This window comes from Sinohyriopsis cumingii, chromosome 9 (genome assembly GCF_028554795.1).
Source record: "Sinohyriopsis cumingii isolate HCF-2022 chromosome 9, ASM2855479v2, whole genome shotgun sequence".
Taxonomy (NCBI): domain Eukaryota; kingdom Metazoa; phylum Mollusca; class Bivalvia; order Unionida; family Unionidae; genus Sinohyriopsis; species Sinohyriopsis cumingii.
The window spans coordinates 74,148,654-74,170,606 of record NC_142969.1 but is presented as its reverse complement, the minus strand read 5'-3'; the positions used below and the strand labels follow the sequence as shown (position 1 = coordinate 74,170,606).

The 21,953-nt window shown below is 32.4% G+C and overlaps 1 protein-coding gene across 3 annotated transcripts in view; it reads right to left on the bottom strand.

Moving 5' to 3' along the window:
• Positions 1-5,500: 5,500 nt before the first annotated feature.
• LOC149792028 (uncharacterized) overlaps positions 5,501-21,953 on the bottom strand; it is a 147,370-nt gene continuing 130,917 nt past the window's right edge. For 2 of the 3 annotated variants that reach the window (XR_016423466.1, XM_089970519.1), the window contains exon 3: positions 5,501-8,506. Coding sequence is in view for 2 of the 3 variants with exons in the window: in XM_089970519.1 (XP_089826645.1) it covers positions 8,444-8,506 (63 nt within the window). In the remaining variant the exon portion in view is untranslated. Of the gene's footprint in view, positions 8,507-17,584; positions 17,648-21,953 lie in introns of all 3 variants that reach the window. The other variant, XM_089970520.1, reaches the window with a different exon arrangement.

The following is a 21,953-nucleotide window of genomic DNA, read 5'->3' as shown; positions in this document are numbered from 1 at the left end:
TGTGGGCATTGTATAGTCAAGATGAATATTGTATTGTCAGTAGAAAGTTGTCCCCATCATTTGTTAGGTAGTATCAAAAGAGTGTAGCATGTGTTAACACATTCCTTGGTATTTCTTTTCAATTGTTACATTTTTGGTAACCTTTGAAATGTTCTGGATGTTTTCCTTTCATGATATGTTTCAGTCGTTGTTAAATTTGCTAAAAATGTTATTATTATTATTACTCATAACGTCCTGGTCTGTCTAAAGCCATGTGTAAATCCTCATTAAAGTAGCTTTTTGACTGTTAGCCCTACCTTTGCACACATATTGGAAGGAATATATCAGTACCTATAAATGCTGGTTGGTAATACTGTGTAATGGCCAGTAAATATCAGAACTAGTCAGTTAAAATGTGTATTGTCTAACAGACATGGTGTTGGCCAATACATGTTGGGGCTGGTTAATACGACTGTGTATTCGTTATATAGTGTGGATATCGGTTTTGGATTAGAATACATGGGCACTGGTCGGCACGTGTTTGTGCTGGTCAACCAGACGTATATTGATTAGTAGGCGTTAGTCAGTATGTGTAGTTGCTATGGAGGAGTGTTGGTGCTGACCAGTAACTACTGATGCTAGTCAGTACGAATGTATGCTGGTCAGTAGTTTTGCGTGCTAGACAGTAAGGTGACATATTAGTAATTAGGCGTCGGTGTTCGTTAGTAGTTATGGGTCATTCAGTGTCTGCTGGTATGTGCGGGTATTGGTCAGTAGATGTGAATGCTGACCCATCAGACTGTGCTGGGTAGTAGGTGTCGGTGTTGGTAAATATGTATGGAAGCTGGTCGGTAGATGTAAAGTTTTGACCAGCATGTGGTGGATTGTTAGTCAATACTAATCTTGTAAGCTTTTCCAAGATTTCATTTCCCCTTATCGATATATATATATATATATACATATATATATATATATATATATATATATATATATATATATATATATATATATATATATATATATATATATATATATATATATATATATATTAAATTTATAAGGTAACATTATATTCCTTTTATCTGTATATGCTGCATTTCAAACGTACAATCATTTTTGTCAATTCGTATTATCCATATATGGTCCCATCTGCATATACATCCTATCATTATACTACACGCCAGGCTGCTAACCTTCTTCCTACAGTTGCTTTTGTGTAAACAACGATTTCGTTTCTTAGTAAAATAGTTTAATTCGTCATAAACATTCAAACAGTTTAAGTGTACATGGTATTTTACTTGAAACTTACGCAACTGTTGAAAAAGTAAATACAGTCTGCATTTTCCAGTTGATGTCTTGCGGGATAACAAGATTATATTCACTGATTTTCCATTTCAGGTAGGCAAACCCACCTATCTGCTTAAGAGGATTGTTTATTAGGATTTTACTTTTCATTATTTTCTTGATGTATGTATCTATGGTTTTCAGATTGAATATCACATAGCTCGGAAACCCAATTTTTGACAAGAGTTAGTTATAATAAACATTAAACAACATTTTATACATCAAGATGATTTACTGATAATGCTAGTCAAAAACTTATTCGACTACTGTATTTAACTTTTCAAACAGTCGTGTTAACTGAACCTTTGGTTACTGAGAACTTATGAAGAAATATCACTTCAGGTTAATTAAGTTTCTAATCATTTAAATTCAGTGACAAGATTCAGTTAGTTGGACCATATACATATTTAATGTGTTATTAATTACTTATTTAGCAAACGAAACTGTACATACATATAAGACAGAGCTATGTCATTTCAATAAAAACGTGGCACTGAAATGTTTATAAATTTATAATTGTATTCTACATATTTCCATTTGAGAGAAAGAAAAAGGGGCACATATCTCCATGCTACAATTAAGTTTACTTACATGTTAGGAAAAAGTATGCTTGCCTTTAACAGTCATTTATTGTAATAGTGATAATAGCTTTAAAAGGCTTCTCTTACGTTTCCATCTTACTGATTGTTTTCAATGAAAGTGAAGACGATTTTCCTATCATGTAATTAATCATATATAATCCACCGAAAAACTTTTGTTGAATAAATTTTGTAGCAACTTGAATGAATAAATAAAGTTATTTACTAAATTAATCCGAAACTAACCATTTTCTTGTCACTGTTTGCAGGCGAAGGAAAATAATAAATTCACTGAATGCATGCATTCACAAAAAGTAAAGAATATGTTCATCCTTAATTCAATGTAAATCGCATATTAACGTGCAATCGAATTTACACTTCCATAAAAATCAACTTGCTGTTTGCTACAATACGCATAAGAAACTAGTGCTGAAACTTTGTTGAGGGTAGTTTTATAGAACGTCTCCTGAATATACTTACAGTTAAAAATTTTAATTTGGAATACACATTCACATACTTCATATGATACTGTTGACGATAATTTTGCCATGTCATATGTTTGAAAAGAAGTTGAAATGCCATGTTGCTTTAATGAAGATGTCTATTAAAATTGTCCCTATTCACTTGCATTTTTGGCTTGTTTTCAGGAGTGACCGGTCAGAATTTTAAAGAATAATAAACTAATAAGTGATATTTAAAAATATAATGGTATGTATTTGTTTAGTAATAGCTATCAATTTCACTGAGAGTTATTAATATATTTTCTGCGAAGAAATATACATGCCTATGAATTGAATTTATTCCTAAGTCCGATTCCTGAGTATTAGCATTATATGTATTCTTTAGTAGTATTTCGGATTGGTTGCTCTTGTGTCTGTGGCATATGACCTTCGAATTTTAACGAAGATCCATGCTTCAAGTATATCTTACTTAAATCGCTTTATTTTCATAGTATTAGCCCTTGCGATATATATTCTTCCTTTAACAATCGCAGCCTTTCTTTCAAATCATTTTAGTTTTAGAGAGTTTCCAATGTACGCACATTGCTTTCAGTGCAAGAATTAATATATATACACTGAGCATTTTTAAACCACCCACACCATATATATTTAAGACATATTTTCGAGACACTTTATCAGATGTTGCGCTCTGCCAATTAAAAAACATTCGTATAATTGTCTTAGCTTTGGATTTAGATTCAGTTCTTGTAGAAAATTTTGGTTTGAGTGTAAACCAAATGATACACTGCTGGTATCTACAAAGTCTAATTGAAGATGTTACTAGAAAAAGTGTTACAAATGTATTACTCTTTGGAGTGCCTTTCCTTCTACAATTTTTATTATAATGCAAGTCTCGAATTATTAAATGACTCGTCAAATATATTTTCACTGTATCAAAACATGTTTCTGAAAAATCCATTATTATTGTAGCATTGGCCATAAATAACGTTTGCATGATAAATATTTCCCGAAACAAACAATGCGTTAGTAGGCAAACTTGCATTGTCATATATTTAGAAATAAACTATTCTGATACGTAATTAGCATTTCATGAAATGTTTTTAGCATTAACATACAAATGAAGGATCTAGTTAATTATATTGAGTCCAGATTGGGAAAATAAACGTTTTAATACGCGAAATAAGGATTATTCACCACATTCAACACAACTATGAGTACTAACAGGAAGATGTTTAACAACGTTCAAATGCAACCAAACATACAGTCTTGTGTATCAGTTTTTAATAGAACATGCTTGGCTTTCCTTAATAACCATTAGAAGAATGTTTGATATTATGTTTGCAGTGGTTTTTGAATCCACAGCGTAGTCTATATTCAGTAAATTGACTGGACTCCAATTAAATATATCGGTCAAATCATTTTGTGCTCAGGATATATATGAAGATTACGTAAAGTGCAAAGACTTCAGTTTAGAAACCTTAACTTAAATGCATCTATAAATTACATCTTCAGCACATGGCCAAGTAACTAGTCAAGCTTACAGGTAATGACGTCAGGACCTGGATGTTTAATTATATACATGCGTTTGAATGGTGTAGTGCAATCGTCGACTAATCACGGAGCTACGCACAATCTGATTTCATGCTCAGGATTCTGACTGTCGTTGGTAGATGAAAAGAAATGATGGTTTGTTTTGGACAGAATTATTTACTGCATTACAGATTTTCGTAATATTATATTTCTGTCAACATATATTTATTTTCCGTCATATCGTTAGTGCTGTTTTCACCTTACAATTGTTTATATGCATGATATTGAATTATTTATGGATTTTATCTCCACTCCTATGTTTTCGATATAAGAATAACACCTTTTATTTGTCATATAGTTTTGCTACTTCCTCAATTATGTTGTCAAGCTTACTTTTAATGTCTGTATCGTTTGTGTTATTTTCATGTTCGAATTGTAATAAATATTGTTTTCTCTCCATTGTTTTCTTTCCCATCCAAGTATGTTGTTTCTTACAATCCATATGTAACTCTTTCTTTCCCCAAAAATATTTCTAACAAATTCCAATTTTTTCACTGGGGGTCAGCTGCCAGATTTAGTACCATAATGGGTTTCACATTATCTCGTATTGTTCATTCATATCCTTCAGGTGATGAAGATTAACATTCAGTTCAAAGTTTCCTTGTCCATGTTTTTCTTTAAAAAGCTGTAAGTCAAATATGAATACTGAATTGAGAAAGAAAATAGGTGTTGTACATAAACTTCACCACCCCATAGATTACAAATATGTGCCAGGAAAAATATATAAATTCGGTCTTCTTTCAGAGTGTATTTACATTAAGAGGGAACAATCATATGAGTGTTAATATTTCTACTATTAAGATAGTTATTCACAAGATAAAACTAATTATATAAATTAGAAAACCAGAATAAATAAAAGCGTAACAAGGCCATATAGTAGATTGGTAAATGAAACATCATGAAATGACTATTTTGAATAAGGGCCATTTTCTGTCCCCGTTTATATGGGAACAAATTCTTGCAAATATCACAACTCTGTGTCTCATCGTATTATTCAATGTAAAAATCACCATATTCTGCATTAAATATGAATATACATGTCTTGTTCATACCTAAACACGACCTTTGAACATGGGCTGGTATGATAATTTTAAGAGAAAATGATACATTTAAGCAAATTCAAACTAGAAATAAGATCTAAAGTCAAGCTTGCTCAAACAAATCATTTACACTGATTGATTAACTTTTATGAAAAGGGTTGGGTTCTCATCTTAACGTATGTGCGCACGATTGCGCAAATAAAAAAAAACTAAACAATTATTGCATTACGTTGTTTATGTATCATTGTCTTGTTTTTCCTGTTGCATGGTAGCTGCCTACATACCGCTACGCGTGAGAAGTTAGACCCGCATTTTTAGAGTGCGCTTTTTTATTTCCTTCATTATTATATTTTTTAAAAAAAACATAACTATTCAGATATTTTAAGCACAATGTCATCCATTTGTTTCTCTCTTCCTTCATTCTTTCTATGTTGCCTTGGAAACACAAGTTTTGGAAGAGGCGCTGAATGGGCATTATGAACTATATGTAAGCAAAGACTACACGGAGTAAACATTAAATGGAAATGTATTTTTACGTTGATAATTGTTTTAAAAGCATGCTCTAAATGACAGGATAGGTACATATATATTATTTATTTTCTACATAAATAACAGAGTTTTTTCTTCATTGCATCATGATACCGTTTGCTACGTTTATTTCACTCACTGTTACAGTGAAGTTCCGTAAATGAAGTATTTAAATATATCTGTCAATTTTCAGATGGAAATAACAGTTACAACCATCAGCGTATTTTTTCATTAAATTTTGTTATCTGGGTCTTTAGTCGTATATTAACATGACTAATTCTTTAAATCTAAATCATTAACTGGGCAAACAAAAAAAGGAACGTCTGCAGTTATATAAATCTGCTTGGAGGAAATCCATAATATACAGATTGAAACAACGCAAGCTTAAATAGCTCAAATGGTATAGTATTATTCTGCCAAATGTTACAAAAAGTTCGATTCAAGGAGGTTACATTTTTTCTTCCTTCTTTTTAAAAATTAATATTCATAATATCAACAGCTGTCAATTTAAAGGTTTGAAATAAAATTAGCAACTGCTCAGTTTTAAAACCAACAAAGAATAATGCGCAATTTAAAAATCTTTGTATTTTTATGTCGTGCAAGATAAAACAAAATATCAATATGTTATTCAGCTAAAATGGAAATATACAAGGGTGGACAATCATGTCTGCATCAGAAAATATTGATTTTGGAACCAGTGTTGTGAAGCGGTTATTCTTATATAATTAGATAGTATAACTTTAATAATTTTATTTATATTCAATTTGTTCATACTGAATTTTGATCGAATCTCGTCTACATGTAACAAAATCAGTTTTAGACTGACATAAACATTTTAAACTTGCTTACTACATCAACGATATTACTAACATTTACTGAAATTAGAAACCATTTCCAAATAGTGAGAACCATGTCCACAGTCGTTATGGAAGCCAAGGAACTGAACTGACGTATGATTTTATTATTTGCATTTGCTTCTACGCCACAATACAGCAATTATATGAGCCTCAATTATTTGCAAATCATTTTATTTTTATGTTCCTAAAGTGTAATATTTGTATGGGTATGGTATTGATGTAAAAGGAAACTAGAGGAGAGTGGCCAAATATCTTTGCATCATAAAATGATTGTGTTAGAAACAGTGTTGTGAAGCGATTAATATTCCATAGTTATATAGTATAAATTTTTATACAATTTTGTTTGTGCTAAAAAAAGTTTGAGACTTAATGTTTTATCACATTTTCCTAATCACTCCTCCAAATCATGAAAAACTGTTTTTTGAATGACATCAATTTTTAATTGCCTACCCAATCAATGATTTTTCTAGCAATTACTGAAATTAGAAATTGCATATTTTGTTTCTAAAGAGTGGGAAACATGTCTCAATGTCAGGATGGAAGCTAACGTAACTGAATTGAAATATGTTCTGTTTATTGCAAAGGATACTTGTATTATTCCTACCCCCTAACTCGCAAAAATAAAAATAAACAAAATGAGTTTGTTCAATATATTAATTTAAATACTGCATATTGATTGCAATCAAATATTTTCGTTATTTCATTAAATGATAACCTCATAACCTTATACCCTTCCTGATAATAACAACATAAAACCATAAATATAATATCATTTACAGATGAAAATCTTTTATTCAAAGGACATCATGATTGAATATAGGTTCCACTAATATAACTACTATTGCTATTAAAAATACTACTACTACTACTACTAATAATAATAATAAAAATAATATTAATAATAATAATAATAGTAATAATAATAATAACATCATTAATACTAATAGGAAGAAAATGTTAATCAACCTATTTTTATAGAAAAAACAAATATGGGGGGAGTTGGCACTAACCATAAAACATATCAAGCATACACTATATTCTGACCAAAAACAATTCTGAAATTAAAATTTTTCGGACGTAACATGGCATAATGGATGACGTAATTATTTAGGATATAAAACAAGAATTATAATTAATGCATAATAACCCGAGTCTTTTCATTTTAGATCCTGTTCATAGAATCAGTTTCAGGATCCATCCCTACAAGAACTGATTATATGGAATTAGCAGGCTCTTTGTATGATTATATACTAAAAATAAATGTCAAAGGTAATGCTTGCAAATATATGAAAAGTACGAAAACAAATAATACTTTATCAGAGTTTATGTGAGATATGGCAATTTGGTGAATGGTCTAAAACACATCACATGCTGCCATAAAAGGTCCACAATCAATTCAACTTCAAATCCCACCAACATCAAGATCTCACATACATTGTGTTGTATGAAAAGATCATATGGGCATCAAAATCATCTTGTTAATGTCCCAATTTGTGCCATAATCCAGCCTTTCCATTTGGAAATCTCCTACTACGCTAATGAATCCCTGTGATCTATCACTGCAGCACTAAAAGTTTGAAAACTTTTCAATAACAGATATTAAATTACATTTACAAGGTAATTAAAACAAAGTCATATCTAAACAATAATGTTCCTTTTTCCTTATCCGATGTCGACTACTTCCACATTTTTTGGTTTGAAAATGAATCAACTCCTGTAACCAAATAAGGTTTATATTCTTGTTCAAGATAATAACTTGCTGAATAAGCACATATTGTACTTCACGATGGATGCATCCACTTGGAAATTGAATGAATCCCCCCAGGATATCAGATGATTACCTGCGTGACATCACTATAGGCATCTCTCAAGTCAAACATGCTCCAAAATATGAAATGAGCATCTCACAGAGAAGGGGAACAATGTGATTATGTCATGCATGGATTTTCCTGGTCTGTTCATGTAAACATTCATTCTCGCTACTCCAAAAATAAAATCCATTGGCTGTAAATCCAATACAAGGTGAAATATTCCATGGACTCCATCAAAGGATGGTATTGGACATTTCAGGTTGGTGCTCGGTTTGTTGGGTGTTGTGCCCATGTATTCAGTTTGCTATGGTTTCTTGGCTGAAAATATGAATAAATGATGAGTTGACAAAGAAAGCATCACTAACTAGTCATTTTCACGATGCATCATCTATTCCATAATGTGAATATGACACTGGGGAACCAAATGAGGACTTGCTTTTCTCCACTATGACCACTACTTTCACTAGTAGTCATCTGGCTCCTTTTATGATTGTATGACAAATGATAATTTTGCATAATTTGAATTGTCATCCATATTATGATTATTCCATTGTTATGACATCTTATTTTTGTGATACTGAGGAAGAAATAATGATAATACATAACAATTGACAGATTAATGCCTTGCTGGGCCATCATCGCTGAAATTATTATGGTACCCGACCCCCACTACTAAATGTGAAATAAAATAAAAAAACAAATATCTGAAGCTATAAAAGGCTGGAAAATATCAGTACTGCCCCCATTCCAAATTACAATATTCGTACATGCAGATCGAATGTTCATATATAATTCATTCAATATTTTCATCAGCAAACATTTTTTTTTTCTGGTGCAAATGTTGGGCTGATGTCCTAAGCACGTGCTTAATGGGTAATCTGGCAATGTACATAACACATTCAAATGAGGACAGAAGGCATGTTTATAAGACATATTCATTCATAATTTGACTTTTTATGTCCATGTTGGCCTGAATAGTTTATTGGTAATGCTTTGTATTCTCTCTGATGACTGTGCGGTCATTGCAAATTATGTATGGCACATCCCAGTGAAGCAAAGAGGAGTCCAAGGTTAAATACAAAAAAACATGGCAATTACAGTAACAGCTGCTCATCGCAATTGTACAAACGGCAGGAGTGTATCACCCCATGGTCATAGTGTGGGTGAATGAGCGGGGACGTTGCAATCATAAGGATTTGCTATTAATGTTGGTTAACTGCTACCGTTAGGTAATATGTGTTTAGTGAGTGCATTTCTTTTATCAGATGCTTCGTCTTCTCTGGCTTGCATATATTTTCATCTTAACACTTCTCTGAACCTAAAGTTATTTAGAAAGCCTTATGGCTTGATATTCGCATGATTTTTGCGTAGAAATACGGACAAGCATGTCGGCCAACATATATAGTAAAAGGTACATAAAATACTTATGCACACAATTTGCCTTCCAATCCTCCGTCTAATTAAAATAGTCAATATAATAATGTGACTAGCTTTGCGTTAATGGTATGTATGAAAACATATTCATATAAGGTAATTTTAGTCGTTAAAACATTTATATATATTTTTGAATTTTCATTGCCCCCAGGCCCCAGGTTGAGTCAACACAAAGAATTGAATGAATGCCTACATGTGCATTGGAGGACAGAGAGAGGTTATAGTTATATATTGATAATTTAAGCAATGAAAAAGTTGAAAATTCCTTACTTTGACTCGTTCATCCTAGTTTATGTGATGTGATGTGATTTTGATTTTTAACGTAGCTTTAACAATTTTTCAGTCATATCGCTACGATGTCTGCAATGTGGCAGTTTATAGTGATGTCTAGCACTGGGGCATCATGCCGCAGACATGTAGCATGATGTCCCACCCAGTCACATTATCCTGACACCAGGCCGACCAGTCCTAACACTAACCTCTTAATGCTGAACGCCAAGAGAGGCAGCTGTTAGTACCATTGTTTAAGTCTCTGGTATGACTCGGCCGGGGATCGAACCCACGACCTCCCGCATCCGAGGCGGACGCTCTAATCACTAGGCCACCGGAGCGGTCCCTAGTTTATGTGCAAACTTGCTCCCAAAAATTTCTTGAAAGTTGCAATCAAGATAAAAATCCCGAATCTTGAACGATGTAAATCACCATCATCGCAGACTCTAAATGCTAGTAAATAGCATTTGCAAAATCAATAATACAATGAATGTGTTTCCATTTGTTCATTATAGGTATATATTCTTTATAAACTTGTACATCATCTCATTTCACAGACAACTGTGTGCAGTCGGTGTAATGCAATACAAAAAAATAGACGCAAAAGGTATAGAGAGTACAACACCTATAGTCTGTTTCTTCCCTGTATTCTCCACTGCCATTACTTCTAAAACATGTTTCACATTTCTTAAAAGTTCATAAAAAGTGCTGATAAAATAGTTTTTTCTTTCTTATCAATGTCCATATTATATCTTTGCGGATGAATATATGGTTTATACATAGATTATATTTTGAATATTGGCTACCTCTAGGGGTGTGAAAGACAATTTATTTATTTTTACTTCTAAACATCGAAACACAGTAGTGTGTGTATTATATAGGCATGATAATATAAGGAGAAAAATACATAAATACATAAAGAACATTTGTCATTTCCAGTGAAAGTAACAAACCCATGTATTAGGCGAAGATAGTATTTTGACACCTTGTAACCATGGCAACGGACACATGAACATAACACTGATGTCAGAAATAAATGTTAATCACCCCATGGGTACAGTATACATAATATAAGGACATTCTGATTGGGCAGAAAATGGCCCTTTTTCAACATAGTGCTTTTGGTTAAAATCAATCAGCCTGAATACAGCTGCATTCATGTGTGTCAAGTATACACTTTGCATGTATTACACAGTGTTACATGATTAAACATACTTAGATATGAAACATAAAACTAAACCAAATTTATGGTATTTTCGACAAAGGTTAACATTAAAGCAGAACCTTCATAATCTAGCAAATCAGTAATTTTGATCCTGATTGATTGCGTCCATTATGATATAATACATTTGCTTTAGATTAACTCAACTGGATTATGCACTGGATATTCTGGGTAACTAACCTTTCAGTTCTATTATATTTCTCTCTGGTGGCTGTTTTTATACAAATTTAAATACACGTACGTGCAAACATTGATGGTACATGCATACTCCCTAGACCGCACCGGTGGCCTAGTGGTTAGGGCGTCCGCCTCGGAGTTTTATAAATATCTGGTATGACCAGGTCAGGGTTCGAACCTGTGACCTCCTGCTCTAACCACTTAGGCAACCCAAAACATAATATAACCATGAAGAAAACATTTGTAATGATATTTAATTTAAATGCAAATTTAAAGTCCTATAATAAAGACAACACTAAATTTTATTTTATATTCTGGAGGTAGTATGACGAATAGCTGTAATAATCTTACTATATCATATTTTTAAATGACAAAATGAATATTAGACTGTTACAATGGAAATATAGTAATGCTACTACGCGTGTTTTGGGATTAACACTGTAGTATAATTACTACATCCGGTTTCGCACATGCAAAAAATCAGCATTACAATGTCATGTGGAAATAGGGTAATGTTATTTTATGGGTTTTGTGATAAACAATTCAGTATTATTACTGCATCAGGTTAGGGAGACCAAAAAATAAATGCTTGGAAATAGGGTAACGTTACTACATGTGTCTGGGGGATGAGCTATGTAGTATTCTTATTACATCATGTTTTGGAACTCACAATATCAGTGCCTGGAAATAGAGTAATGTTCCTATGTGGGTTTGGAGGATAGCTATGTAGCATTGCTATTGTATCAGGTTTTGGAAATCACAAATTCAGTGCTTGAAAATAGGTTAATCTTGCTACATGGGTTTGTGGAATGCTCTGTAGTATTATTACTGCACCAGGTTTTGAAGGTCACAAATCAGTTCCTTGAACTTGGATAATGTTACTACATGGGTTTGGGGGATATCAGGAGTTCTATGTAGTATTGTTACTACATAAGTTGTAATATTGTTACTACATCACAAATATGTGCCGGGAGATTGTATGATGTTACTACATGGGTTGTAATTAACCATGTATTATTCTTTGTAGTAAAGTTCCCTTAACAAGGACAAGCAAGCAATTTTATTTTGTATTCTGGACTATATAATGTCCCATGTTGATATAGCCATCCATTTCACAATAGTAGAGATAACAACATTTACAAGATAACCATCATTGCTGTCATAGTGAAGGCCAATTTGTATCATAGTCATTTAAGACCAACTATACACTATAAGAACTCTCCTGATGAAAATCTCATGTAAAATGACTTTCCATGTAATAGTGGAAACAACAAGATTTTCGAGTTGGCCATATTAGCTGTCAGATCGACGCCATTTTTGAATAAAGGACCAATAAAACAGTATAAGAAGTTATCCAGTAAAAGAGAGGCAGTGATAAGATCGCACACTAAAAACACCATGCTGACACGATTATTCAACCAGGAAATTAAAATTAGTAATGCGATGTTTAAAACTGGCCACAGTGATGGCCATAATGAATGTCCAGATTGCATCATTTTCATTCAGGACCAACTAGACATTATAGCAAGTCTATTAGTGAACATACATAGTTAATATGAGAATGCTATCATGAAAGATAATGATAACTAAATGTGCCAGTTGATATACGAACATTATAATTTTATTTCGGAGAAACATAAGTCTCCTGCATGTAAAAAACAAATAAATATGGCTTCTCTCCAAAAGGTGTAGTGATAACAGTATTTTAAAGATGGCCGTTGTAGCTGCATGCTGGATATCAGATCAGCATATATTAAGAAGTCGTTCAGCAATACCCCGTGCATATATTACATTTGCAGTCTTGGACGGAGATCATAGAACTATGAATTTGAAACAAAATATTATTACAAACAGTTTAAATAAACCGATTTGACAAAGTAAACTGTGAAATGCAGAATGAATAAGACACTTTCTAACATTTAGGACAGATTAATACTGACAACATTATGTGCCTTGGATCATTAAGCTATATGCATGATGTACTTAGTTTAGCATCAAGAAGCATGACTATGATACTGTACTAAGTTTACCCATCAAGTTACATGAATATGCATGCTGTATCAAGTTTACCCAAGTAACACGACTATTCATGATATACCAAGTTTACCCATTACGTTACATGACTATGCATGATGTACCTTCTCTACTCAGTATGATACATGACTATGCAAGCTGTGCCTAGTTTACCCAATATACTACATGACTATGAATGTTGAACATTTTCTACACATTCAGTTACAAGACCATGATTGATCTTCCTAGCTTGCTGCAGATTTTCTCATTTTGAAGCCTCATTCTACTGAGAGTTAGATGAGGACACCTTTAAATGTGTCAGACATGATAAAATATGCCTGTAACTTAAATTCTAAAGAATAAGAAATACATTTGAAAAATGGAAACAACCAGTGATGTAGGAAATGGAAGATAAACAACAATATAAACAAATGAAGGAAATTAACTGCATTTTCATGTATTATTTTGACCTGCTTATCTTCATTTATTTATTTATTCTTATATATTTAAGTATAAAATTCAATTTACTATATTGAAGTTGTTTAAAAAATTTAGTCGAGTATTAATTGCTTGTTTCATTAAAGTAAAGTATATATATATGTGTGTGTCTGTGTGTGTGTGTGTGTGTGCGAGTGTGTGTGTGTGATAGAAAAACATATATAAGGCCACATATATGATTAACAAACCTATCTCTGTAATCCTAGCCTTAACTCTAACCTCATAACATACCTCTGACTTCTTGTAGCATTTTACATGTTTTAGGTTAGACAAAAATTGCAATAAGGTAAACTTTAAAGTAAGTAATATGTTTTAAATAAGTGATTTGTGTTTACAATTTCATCGTTAATCAATCTGTTCCTGATTTTGGGTTGACATGTTTTTGATATTCTAGTCTAATCTTCATTGTAAAGGGCAGTGGTAAAATTCAGTATGTCAAGGAAGAACAAATACATGGCTGGCTATGTGCCAAGAGGTTTAATACAGGATTAACTGTATTGCTTCACACAAAACTCAGGCATCCTAAGAATGAACTAAACCCTCTTATCTAACTTTAGTGCTGTCAACAAAGCATTAGCACATGGAGGAAAAGTGCTTCAATCATATTATTTCATTATAAACACAGGATGAATACAGAGGATATTTTAAACATCCTTTATTCATGTGTATCAGCTTATAACATTTGTAAAATGTAGAAATACACGTGACTGTATATATATATAGTTTTTTTATCTTCCTGTACGTCTCTTTCATACTGTTTTTAACTTATGATGCAGTCTTGTGCAATGGCGTGCAATTATGTCCTATCCTATTTTGAGCCTCACATGCATTTTATAAGAATGTTCTATTTATATATTAAGTGATTAAACTAGGAAGTTTTAGTTACCAAGCGAAATTAAGTGTCATACTGGAAGTGGTCTACAGAGATCGGTGAGATGGGGGTTGACTAGCTATGAAAATTCATTCCCAAAATTACAGATTGTCATTAATTTTGAATTTTGAAAGCTACATATACTACAAAATTGTTTCGATTGAAATATACAATGCACTAAAATCTGAAATACATAAATAAAGTGTTATTTACTAATGTGTAGGCTATATTGATTTTGACAACACCCCTTAATCCTTGGTGAATGACAAGTTACATGATGTTGTATGGTGAACATAATTCACAGCAGGTATCTTCCTAATTCTTGTGACCCTTTATATTTAGAGTAAAGTCAAGGCAACTTAAATGTGAGACATATTTGAATGCCATTTACATATATGAATTTTGTTAAAAACAGAAAGGATCTGTATTTAGTTGAAATATGTTTAGTTTGTTCAGTAATAATTTTCCTTTCCTTGTAGGCTATAATGTAAGTTAGATGATGATGTCAGATTGCGATATAAGATGGAAATATTTCTACAAGGAGAGATATATGACGCTCTATTCCATTGAATCACACATGAGTGAAGAAAAAAATATTTCCCTATGCATTTTTCAGATAAATACAATTAGAAACTACTTGAACTTAGTTAAAGATGTTTAGTTTGTTAGCACTAATTTAACATTTTCTTTACAGGCCTATTGTGCTATACGTTGAAGTCTTGAAATGTGGGAATGAGATATAAATGTTAATTCACACATGTGCTACACCAATAAATACATTATTATATCTATCTAAGCAGACCCCGTGTTAGAGCATACTTGTAATTCGTTTCAAACTTGTAGTATTTCATGCTAGGTTTGAAATTGCAATATGACAGAAATTAGAGTAAGATAAACATTGTAAATAACTGATTTGTTTTTTTCAAATTTCTTCATAGATTAAACTGGTCCTAATCGTGCCCTGACACATATTCAATATTTGGGTCAAAACTTCCTTGTAAAGAACAGAGGTAAAATCCAATATTATTTTATGTAGCTGAACATGTCAATTGTTACGACAAGGAATAAATAATATATGTGTAGCTACGTGACCAAACGCTGAACTCAAGATGGTTAATTTAAAATGTATACTGAATTGAGCTTTGAAATATATAATTATTCAGTGGTATCATTTTAAAGTGATAAAGTTTGCATATAGACTAATGTAAGACACCTGCGAATGCCAAATTCTTGAGTTTGATAACTACACCTAAATCAGACTAACTCGCATTATACAGCCAAGAATTCCCAGATTTTCTAAGTTTGCACTATCTGGTCTAAACCAGCAATACATATCCAGCATTTATTCATCTGCATCAAATCATAACACTTGTAAAATGCAGAAATACAAGTGACTGAAGATGATGATTATATAATTTAATTATTTCTTTCTTTCCTAATCTTGCTATTATCCACCATTGTGCACCATGATGATTGACCCTATTTGGAGCCTCTCATAAATTTTCCAAGTATTATGTTTAAATATTAAATGACAAAACAAGGAAGTGTTAGTTAGCTACCGAACTTAAGCATCATGCTGACAGTGGTTTACAGAGATCGGTGAGATGGGGAATGACTACAAATACAACCTCGTTTCCGAAATTCCTGACTTAATTGATTGTTGGAGTTTTTAAAATTGAAATATATTATAAATATAATGGATTGAAATATACAATCAATTCAAATGTGAAATACAAAATGAAAGTGCTGTGGAATGACGAGTTTCACGATAAAGCATGTTCTACCCAGTTTACTTCAGTTATCTTCCTTGTTTTTCTTTCATGTGGCAGGCATGATAATCATGATAAAATATGTATGGAATTTCGGTTTTGAGAATAATGAAAAGTTGGGCAAATATATCAGGGGTGAGAATAAGTGATGGTAAAATGGTAAAACAGATGAAAATACAGAAAATGTACTGGCAATTCAAATTAATTTATTAGACACACATTCTCATTAAATACTCCGGTTTTGTGGATTTAAGTCCATTTTGCAACATTCGCAAATCAACGTTTATAACACTTCAGAATGTATTATATTGATAGCACACAAGTGCAGAAGCATTTGATGATCATTTTCGACTGCCACATTTATCATAATTAAGACAAAACATCCTTTTAAAGGCCAAGGGTATATCAAAATATCAAAACAGATTCCCATTCAGATGAATAAAAGTCATTTGTTACAACATGGAATAAATATTCACAAGTGCCCAAAGGCAAAATTGGAGTTCGTCCTTTACTCTGAATCTCAGGCTTTGTCAAAACTTAATTATTCTGTGATACCGTTTAAAAAGTAATAAGTTAGTAGATACACCATATATCACTATTCCATGTATACATATTAGCAACCTTGGTATTCAATAATAAAGTGAAGTTTAAAACTAAAAAATCTGAGAATGACAAATACTTGATTTTGACAAGTACAATATAAGCTACCTGAATTATGATATCAAGTCAACAAATATTAGTTGTTCAAAATATACGGTACAGAGTGCATACTCCATGATTAAGTGTCCCTCTTATGTAACCCTTGTGCTCTCAACAAAGTGTTATTACAGGGGAAGTAGTGCTGATTTTGGGTAACGTGATATACTGGTGAGTGACGCAAATTATGAGACATAGGTCATACGGTGTGTATACATAGAATGCAGTCGTGTTTACTGGTTTGATAAAACTGGCAATTATGAAAACCATAAGACAGAGGACATGACTCACAGTCATGTAAATGCTGCTCGTTCCGATGAATGTCAATGGTCATTTATACATTTATTTATTTATAAACAAAATACTACTTATCTTTTCAATGATTACATATTAAGTTAAGCAACATTAAATTAAAATCTATTATAAAATTAATCATATCAACATACCTGGTATAAATGCAATTATATGTGGAGGTAATCTCTGGGTATATCTTCGGGTTGATTCGGGTTCTAGAGATTTACGAACGAGAAAGTAATTGTATGAAAAGTTCAAGGCAAAAGAAAAAGCAGAATATAATTATAACAATAACCATGATGATGGTTAATCTACCTCCTACTGTCCCTTCTAAAGTATCAAGCCTGTTCAATGATGGACTTCGTCACTTATTTTACAATCATTTTGTCTAAGAACCAATCACCCTAATTAACTGAAATAGCACTTTTTTGCCAAAATAAACATCAGCTATTAGACTACCCATGCATTCCCACACCTTCGATTTAATGTTAGATTAAGCAGATTTTTTATTCAATTTCAACAATATCTTTGCATTTCAGAACTTCAGAACTAAACTGAAGCACAAGAGCATATATATATATATATATATATATATATATATATATATATATATATATATATATATATATATATATATATATATATATATATATACATACACTATCATTTAAGGTGGGTCGTGGGCAGATTTGTCGTCCTCGGACCGGTTTCGTGGGCAGATGAAAGCTTCGTGGGCAGATGGAAATATGCCCACGAAGCACGTCGTCCTTTTCTGCACTCTTGCCATTAGTATCAATAAAATAAATACATATTTACGCTGCTGAATGTTAAATATTCGATAAATATTCATCTGCAAAATAAATAAATGCCTTTTTACCTATTTATTTCCATTTTTTCGTCAATGAATTGAATTGAATATCACAACTTGAGTTACCTCCCATTATGTACTAGCATTTCTTGCAGCGTAAAAATAGATTGACCCGGAAGTAGTATGTTTCAAATTTACTGCCCATGATGACAGGGGGTCGTTACAAAGAAAATCAAGGGATGGGGTTCTAACCTGTAATAATATAATATGTTAACATTGTTACAGTTTAGAACCCACATCTGTTGATTTTCTTTGTAACGAGCCACTGTGCCCGTGATTATTATTGTGAGAGATCACAACTGACCGGGAACCAGGAGTGAATGATCTGCCAATGTGGCCAACAAGCACCATACATATATACTATTTATTATGATATCTAAGAAGTTTTCAATAATGCTAATTAGTAACATTATAATGAGTGAGCTGTTGTATGTCTTTTGAAATACCTCTATTCACTATTGCTAGTCTTGAGCCCAAACTAAGAAGATTGTGACTGTCATTAGAAATACAAGTGATACCATTTATTTAAATCCAGGCTTAGTAAGTTCACAACTTCACTTAAGTTCATATTATATGCTGCTGCATTTTCTTCTCTCAGTCTACCATTAACAACAACAACAAAAGAAAAATGGTGTTTACTCAGAATTTGTTCCTACATTTATCAAAACGTTTGTTTTGGAACAGATTTTGTTGGAAAAGCTGAAAGAATAAAATTGGGGAAAATCATGATGGTATAATAATACAATTGTTTACTTATAATAAAAGAATACTAGATTTAGTGTACAACATCCTTGCAATAATTAATTGGCATTGTGAATATGCAGAACCCCAATTCTTTAATGTACATGTACTGTTTAAGGTGCAAAACTGTTTTGCATACTTCATAACTTATTTCTCTAATAATGCAAATAATAGGAGTCAGAAGACATTTAGAAAGAATTAATTTGTCAAAATAAGTTAAATATCAAGATTAGTTTAATGGACGTTTGAAAATTTACTATTAAAGTAAAATTGCCTATTTTTGAGAGAAAAATCCTAATAGTAATACATGTACTTTTATTTAAATTAGCAGTAATGTAGAGGATGCTGATTTATTTATGAAATATACCATAAACGTGTGTTTCATGTTCATTATTCCAAAGTAAAATACCCAAGAACCACCTCAGAAAATCAGTAATGACATATCCATGTAAAACACAAAACACAGTTCTAAAAAAGTGTTGGAGATGCAGTTATCAGCTGTGAGTCACATAGCTAACACATGCTGAGTAGCGGACTGGATGCTTGGTATGGTAGGAATTGTATTTGCCTTGTCAGAATAGTTGGTAAAGATTTTAAGAGGACTTCTTGGTTGGAAAAAAGTGAATTGGAGAAATGTATTATTTTTTTCATCGTATGTGTCCTTGTTTCACTTCATTAATAATAATGATATGACTTTTGACAAATCTTTTTGTCTGAGTGACTCAATGCTGATAAGTGTAAAAAATGTTGAGGCTGCAACAGATGTGTCCTCTGTAGAAATGGGTGTTTATTAAACTAGGTCAAAATTAGGTAGTGTAAAAATAGGAAGTGGAACAATACACAATGCTCGGACATACAGACACATCAAGATGTATTTAATAAGATTCATACACATATTATATACTGTTGCATAGCTCTCCTTGTATGCTTCAGATTTATACTATTAACATTGAAGTTTGTGGTACCGAGGCAAACGGCAATGGTTGATGCACGTATCAAGGATATGAAGATCGTTAAATTCACAACCGATACAGAGTCAAACATGCCAAAAATGTCATATTGCATTTTCTTACATTTCTACTATCACAGATCGATTTAGATTGATGGGAAACCTATCAATTTATATCAAATTTGTCAAAATCGGGGTTTCTTTACTATTGCTGTGAGTTATTCACCTGTATGGAAAACGATCGTATAGGAAGACATTAGGCGAAATGACAGACAAAGGAAGACATACTTAATAAGATACATACACATACTATTTACAGTTGTACGGCTTTAATTGTATGCTTTAGATATATAGCAATAGCATCGAAATATGTAGTACGATCGCAAAACGGCAATGATAGATTCACGTAGCAAGGATATGAAGATCGGTAAAGTCGCACCCGATATTCAGTAAAAAGAACAAAACCTTCTATTTTGAATTTTCACACATGTCTATTTGCACAGATCGATTTAGTATGATTAGAAACATATCAATTAAAATCAAATTTTCATCTGATATCAAACGTGTCAAAACCGTTGTTTTTGCGATTGTTATGACTTATTCGCCCATATGAAAAAGTTTCGTATAGATCGGTTCTAGCGCACGGATAGACAAATAAAGACGTGCTTATTAAGATATATACACACATTTTATAATATTGTATAGTTTTAATTCTATACTTCAGATCTCTAATATTAGCATCGAAGTATGTGCTACAATCACAAAACGGGAAGGATGTATTAAAGTAGCAAGGATATGAAGATCGGTAAATTCGCACCCTATATTCCGTAAAAGTGGGACTTTTTTATTTTGTATTTTCACTCACGTCTATTGGCACAAATCGATTTAGGCAGATGAGTACCTATATATTAATATGAAATTTGTCAAAAGCTGTGTTTGTTTACTATTGGTATAAATTATTCACCTATATGGAAACCATTCGGATAGGAAGGCATCGGGTGCACAAACAGGCATATGAAACCGTACTTAATAAGATACATACACATATTATTTAATGTTGTACATCTTTAATTATATCCTTTAAATCTATAGTGTCAGCATCCAAGTATGTGCTACTATCGGAAAACGGGAAGGGTAGATGCACATATCAAGGATATGAAGATCGGTAAAGTCGCAAGCAATAATAAGTCATAAATACCAACTGTTTTATTATTAATTTTCTCGACTTCTTTTGGCACAGATCTATTTAAACTGATGAGAAACCAATACATTGATATTATATATGTCGAAATATATGGTTGTTTAAGATTGGTACAACTAATTTACCTATATGGAAAATGTTTGTGCTGGAAGGCATTTGGCGCACTGAAAGACAAATGAAGACGATCTTAATAATATATGTAAACATGTTATATGCTGTTGTTTAGCTTTAATTTTATGCTTGAAATCAGTAGTATTAGCATCGAAGTATGTTGTAACCCCCCTCCCCTTAGTACGCTACTGCAAGCAGACTTTGTCAAATGCTAAGAGACACTAACTTGCTCGAAAATTATAATTTTAAAAATATTTATGGACTCGTATATTATAACCTTATAATGCGCCTTCATTTTCCATCAGGTAGGTCTCCAGGTCGAGTTGTCATGAAAAACAGGAACCAGTATCGTACATTCTTTTCTAAGCGACTTCTCCGATGGAGCAATGTGTCTATAAAGCGTCCGCTTCGGGTGACAGTGGTCGCGTATTCAAACCCCGGCCGAATCATACTAAAGACATAAAAATGATACTATCAGCTGCCTCTTTTGGTACCGATCATAAAGAGGTTAGTGTTCGGATTAGTCGGCCTGGTGTCAGGATAGTGTGACTGGGTGGGACAAGTTTGTCTTGTGTCCGCTAAAATGCAAAAGCCTACTGAACCAAGTCGAACAGGTTACGTATTATAGAACTTATTTTCGAGGTTTCAGCG